Raw genomic sequence first — 6,000 nt, 5'->3', positions numbered from 1 at the left:
ACTGTGTCCAATGTTTTCACAAAGATAAAATAAGTCATATTTTTGGTTTGTTTAATAGTTAAAACAAATTTACATTATTGCAATCTGTTGATAAAACATTGTCCTTTACAATTATAAAAGCTTTTTTTACAAAAATCTACTACTCTGCTAGCATGTCAGCAGACTGGGGTAGATCCTGCTGAAATCTTATGTATTGAATGAATACAGAATACTTTTGAATCAGAAAAATATTGTTTTTGAATTGAGAATCGAATCGAATAAAAAAAAAAATAGATATATTATCAAATCGTGACCCCAAGAATCGATATTGAATCGAATCGTGGGACACCCAAAGATTCACAGCCCTAATATATATATATATATATATATATAAATATATATATATATATATATATATATATATATATATATATATATATATATATATATATATATACATACATACACACACACACATATATACAAACCCCGTTTCCATATGAGTTGGGAAATTGTGTTAGATGTAAATATAAACAGAATACAATGATTTGCAAATCCTTTTCAACCCATATTCAGTTGAATATGCTACAAAGACAACATATTTGATGTTCAAACTGATAAACATTGTTTTTTTTTTGCAAATAATCACTAACTTTAGAATTTGATGCCAGTAACACGTGACAAAAAAGTTGGGAAAGGTGGCAATAAATACTGATAAAGTTGAGGAATGCTCATCAAACACTTATTTGGAACATCCCACAGGTGTGCAGGCTAATTGGGAACAGGTGGGTGCCATGATTGGGTATAAAAACAGCTTCCCAATAGAAGGATGGGGCGAGGTACACCCCTTTGTCCACAACTGCCCTTTCTCAACTAATTTGGCACGTGTTGCAACCATGAATTCTAAATTAATTATTATTTGCAAAAAAAAAACATTTTTTATGAGTTTGAACATCAAATATCTTGTCTTTGTAGTGCATTCAATTGAATGTGGGTTGAAAAGGATTTAAGATGGACTGATGAAGAGTGGAAACATGTTCTGTGGTCTGATGAGTCCACATTTCAAATTGTTTTTGGAAATATTCGACATCGTGTCATCCGGACCAAAGGGGAGGCGAACCATCCAGACTGTTATCGACACAAAGTTTAAAAGCCAGCATCTGTGATGGTATGGGGGTGCATTAGTGCCCAAGGCATGGGTAACTTACACATCTGTGAAGGCACCATTAATGCTGAAAGGTACATACAGGTTTTGGAACAACATATGCTGCCATCTAAGCGCCGTCTTTTTCATGGACGCCCCTGCTTATTTCTGCAAGACAATGCCAAGCCACATTCAGCACGTGTTACAACAGCATGGCTTCGTAAAAAATGAATGCTGGTACTTTCCTGGCACGCCTGCTGTCCAGACCTGTCTCCCATGGAAAATGTGTGGTGCATTATGAAGCGTAAAATACGACAGCGGAGACCCCGGACTGTTGAACGACTGAAGCTCTACATAAAACAAGAATGGGAAAGAATTCCACTTTCAAAGCTTCAACAATTAGTTTCCTCAGTTCCCAAACGTTTATTGAGTGTTGTTAAAAGAAAAGGTGATGTAACACAGTGGTGAACATGCCCTTTCCCAACTACTTTGGCACATGTTGCAGCCATGAAATTCTAAGTTAATTATTATTTGCAAAAAAATAAAAATAAATGTATGAGTTTGAACATCAAATATCTTGTCTTTGTAGTGCATTCAACTGAATATGGGTTGAAAAGGATTTGCAAATCATTGTATTCTGTTTATATTTATATTTAACACAATTTCCCAATTCATATGGAAACGGGGTTTGTAGACGGGGGCATTTCCATAGTAGGGAGACTTTGAATTCAATCTTCAATAACTTGAATAACTTCACATTATATTATCGTTGAAAGCCATTTCAAGAATGCTGAGGACTCTCCCACTTTCTGAGTAGAAAGTCCGACCCAGGGAGAGGTTCCAGTTGAAATTTCAAACGAGGGACTTGTAAATTCCGATTTCCCAGTGCAGAAATGAACGCACCATTCGTGGAGTTTGTGAGAATGGACTTTTCCGTGACATGACAGACGCTGATGTGCATTGCTGAACTTTTCTTCTGACAGGATGCTGCAGAACCTCACCAACCAAACAGAGGATGGCTTCTCCTGCTACAGTCCTTCAGTGGAGGTCTACCGCTACTTTGCCGTGCTGTGGGGATGTTCCGTCACCGTCACCGGCACAGTGGGGAACCTGATGACCATTTTGGCGTTTGCCTCAGACTCCCAACTGAGGACCCGCTTTAATGTGCTGATTGTCAACCTGGCTCTGGCTGACCTCCTGTACTGCACCGTGCTGCAGCCCATTTCCGTCGACTCCTACCTCCACCTCAGATGGCGCAGCGGGGAGCTCTGGTGCAGAATCTTTGGCCTGCTGCTCTTCCTCTCCAACTCGGTCTCCATTATCACCCTCTGCTTGGTGGCTATCAGTCGCTACTTACTGGTTGACAAAAGGGCAGTGTTCGACCGTGTCTTCTCAGACTGCGGACTGGCTTGCCTCCTGATTGCAACGTGGGCGCTCGGCCTGGCCAGCTTCGGCCCGCTCTGGTCCGTTTATGTGTTTGTGCCTCAAGTGTGCACCTGCAGCTTCCACCGAATCAGGGGTCGGCCCTACACCACCATTCTGCTCTTCTTCTACTTCTTCGTGGGACTGGCCTGCGTCGGCACCTTCTACTTCCTCATTTACAGACGCGTGCGGCTCGCGTCGCTGGCCTTGCTACGCTACAGGTTCAGCCGCCGGTCTTCCAAGAAGAAAGCCCCGGAACCGGACGACAGCGGCGTGGGGAACAGCATGGCCACTTGCAGCAGCGAGCTGGGCACCCAGGGCAAACTCTCAGAGATGGAGAATCCCCTCCAAAACACGCAATGCAAGTCCTCAAAGGAATCATCTGCGCACAAGCCAAACGCTGACGTTGGAAGTGTGCCACCTTCAAACCCTGCCAGCTCAGGAGAGGATTCAGAATTCAAGCGTGTGACGCGCATGTGCTTTGCGGTTTTCCTGTGTTTTGTGTTTTGCTTCGTCCCCTTCCTGTTACTCAATATTGCAGATAAACGCGGCAGCGCCCCGCGGGTGCTGCACATGTTGTGTGCCAACCTCACCTGGCTCAACAGCTGCATCAACCCCATACTCTACGCCGTCATGAATCGACAATTCCGAAGGGCCTACCATGTGCTGCTCACCAGGGCGGCTACACCTTTCTCATACCTCTGGATGCAAAACTCCTAACTTCTTGCATGCTGCATGTAGACTTTAGTTTGTATTTGACTTTAGAAAGAAAGAAAGACAGAAAGAAAGGAAAAAAACAAAATTGGCCAAAAAACAACAACCAAAGATAATATAATATACTGTGTATATATATATATATATGTATATTTGTGTGTATTTATATAGACATTTGGACAGACCTTATCATTCACAACAAAACTATCAATTGATAAATGAAAATGGAAATGGAAATTATTTATTGTCAATTCTTAACATGGTGCAATTTCGAGACAGTCCGACTAAGAGCAGACATACGTTACAGGGAGACAAAACGGGGCCGCCAACGGATCAGCCATTTTTACGGCGCTCCTTAAAAAAGGAGGGGAAAAGATGGTATTGGGAACTGGGGGGAAAGAGTAAAAAAAATATCAGTCAAAGGGCTGAGTCCAAGGGAAAAAACCTAATTTGCAATGCAGACATAAACATGTTACATTTAATCACGACAATTTGCACAGAGGGAGGGGGGGGTTAGAGCCCTGGAAGGCCCCGAAGGGGGGAAAACAAGCGTTGGTGAAGGCGTGGGGTGGGGGAGGGGAGGTGTGTGCCCAACTGTCTTGGGTGTGATGGTGTAATGTTTTTGTAGACTGAAGCCGATCTGAAAAAGTTTGCCTCCAGGTGTCGTTGAGAAAGGAGGGAGGTCAAAAGCGTCCATCGTTGGTGTTTTTCGGAACAGCCTGGTCCTAGCGTCAAGGCCATTCGAGGGAGTCAAATCGTAGAATAGGATATTTGTTTTTCGCGAACAGACAAAACAATGGCTTGTCTGTTATTAGTCCATGCCGGCTTTCTCAAATTCAATTCAATCTTCCTTTTGAGCAAACTTCTCCATGATGTGATCCATATTGTGATTTAGTTCAGAAATCGCCACAGTCTGTGTACCCACAGCCCTGCCCAAACCTTCCACTGCGACGAACAACCGTTGGACTCCTTGAGTGGCTGCCATCGTCTTACGAATTTGCCGATGTCCAGCCCAATCAGCAAGTGCCCCATGATCACGGTTCCAAATAGGTAGATGTCTCACGTCCTCGATGGAAAGAACTGAGAGGCACATGATTCTCCTTTTATCCCAGGAGTCTCTCACGTACCCCGCAGCAATGGTTCCATCAGGGCAGCCAGGCTCCCCCGAATCTCTTTTCCTCGTCGAAAATACTTTGTCAATTGCGTCGAGAGTCCAGCTGATTATATCCATCCCCGATGTTTGGATTTGAGGACAGCGCAAAGAAAGAGGCTTCAAAAAAAGTTCAGACAAGACAAAAACGAAGAGAGCAAGCTGGGAAAGGAGGGAACGGAGAAAAATGCGACCGCCCTCACCACAGGCAAGACAGAAAGCAAGAAATTCCACTAATCAACCCTGATAAGGCACACCTGTGAAGTGAAAACCATTTCAGGAGACTACCTCTTTAAGCTCATGGAGAGAATGCCAAGAGTGTGCAAAGCAGTTATGAATCAGAACAAAGGGTGGCTATTTTGAACGAGCTAGAACATTAAACATTTTTTCAGTAATGTCACCTTTTTTTGTTTTGTACATAACTCCACATGTGTTCATTCATACTTTTGATGCCTTCAGTGACAATCTACACTATAAATAATCATGGAAATAAAGAAAACACATTGAATGAGAAGGTGTGTACAAACTTGTGGCCTGTACTGTATATACATCTATGAATATATTTAAATATTTTTAATCATAAATATAGAGACGGCGTGGCTCAGTGTTCCTAGTTTGATTCCCAGCTTCTGCCATCCTAGTCACGTCCATTGTGTCCTTGAGCGAGACAATTCACCCTTGCTCCTGATGAGTGGTGGTTAGGGTGTTGCAAGGCAGCTACTGCCATCAGTGTGTGAAGTGAAGTGAATTATATTTATATAGCGCTTTTCTCTAGTGACTCAAAGCGCTTTACATAGTGAAACCCAATATCTAAGTTACATTTAAACCAGTGTGGGTGGCACTGGGAGCAGGTGGGTAAAGTGTCTTGCCCAAGGACACAACGGCAGTGACTAGGATGGCGGAAGCGGGAATCGAACCTGCAACCCTCAAGTTGCTGGCACGGCCGCTCTACCAACCGAGCTATCCCGTGTGAATGTGTGCATGAATGGGTGAATGTGGAAATAGTGTCAACGTGTAACCATATGTGTATATTATAGAGCAGGGGTGCCCACACTTTTTCTGCAGGCGAGCTACTTTTCAATTGACCAACTCGAGGGGATCTATCTCATTTATATATATGATTTATATTTATTTATTTATGAAAGAGAAATTTTTGTAAACAAGTTAAATGTGTTTAATGATAATACAAGCATGTGTAACACATATAGATGTCTTTCTTTCACGAAGACAAGAATATAAGTTGGTGTATTACCTGATTCTGATGACTTGCATTGATTGGAATCAGACAGTAATGATGATAACGCCCACATTTTCAAATGGAGTAGAAAAAAAGTTGTCCTTTCTGTACAATACCACATGAAAGTGGTTGGTTTTTGGCATCTAATTCATCCAGCTTCCATACACTTTACAAGAAAAACATTGGCGGCAAATTCCGTAGCTTGCTTGATTGACATTCACGGCACCCGAGGGTCTTGTGAGATGACGCTGGCTGCTGCCAGTTCATTATTATGAAAAAATGACAGAGAGGAAGGCGAGAAACACTTTTTATTTCAACAGACTTTCGCGCTGTCCCTTCCATCAAAACTCTAAA

General features: G+C 42.6%; 2 protein-coding genes across 5 annotated transcripts in view; one reads left to right on the top strand and one right to left on the bottom strand.

The window, feature by feature from the left end:
* LOC133545102 (G-protein coupled receptor 84-like) overlaps positions 1–4,923 on the top strand; it is a 9,143-nt gene extending 4,220 nt beyond the window's left edge. Inside the window, exon 2 of the mRNA XM_061890448.1 lies at positions 2,107–4,923. Coding sequence (XP_061746432.1) covers positions 2,108–3,265 — 1,158 coding nt within the window. The 5' untranslated portion in view covers position 2,107 and the 3' untranslated portion in view covers positions 3,266–4,923. The remainder of the gene's footprint in view (positions 1–2,106) is intronic.
* The window catches only part of stat2 (signal transducer and activator of transcription 2), a 187,259-nt gene that overhangs the window by 82,721 nt on the left and 98,538 nt on the right, over positions 1–6,000 (bottom strand). Inside the window, exon 26 of one of the 4 annotated variants that reach the window (XM_061890388.1) lies at positions 3,485–4,476. The exons of the other annotated variants lie outside the window; for them this stretch is intronic. The gene's annotated coding sequence lies outside the window, so the exon portion shown is untranslated. Of the gene's footprint in view, positions 1–3,484; positions 4,477–6,000 lie in introns of those variants that run through there. 4 annotated transcript variants of the gene reach the window in all.

Source organism: Nerophis ophidion, linkage group LG02 (genome assembly GCF_033978795.1).
Source record: "Nerophis ophidion isolate RoL-2023_Sa linkage group LG02, RoL_Noph_v1.0, whole genome shotgun sequence".
Lineage (NCBI taxonomy): Eukaryota > Metazoa > Chordata > Actinopteri > Syngnathiformes > Syngnathidae > Nerophis > Nerophis ophidion.
This window is presented reverse-complemented; position numbering and strand designations above follow the sequence as displayed.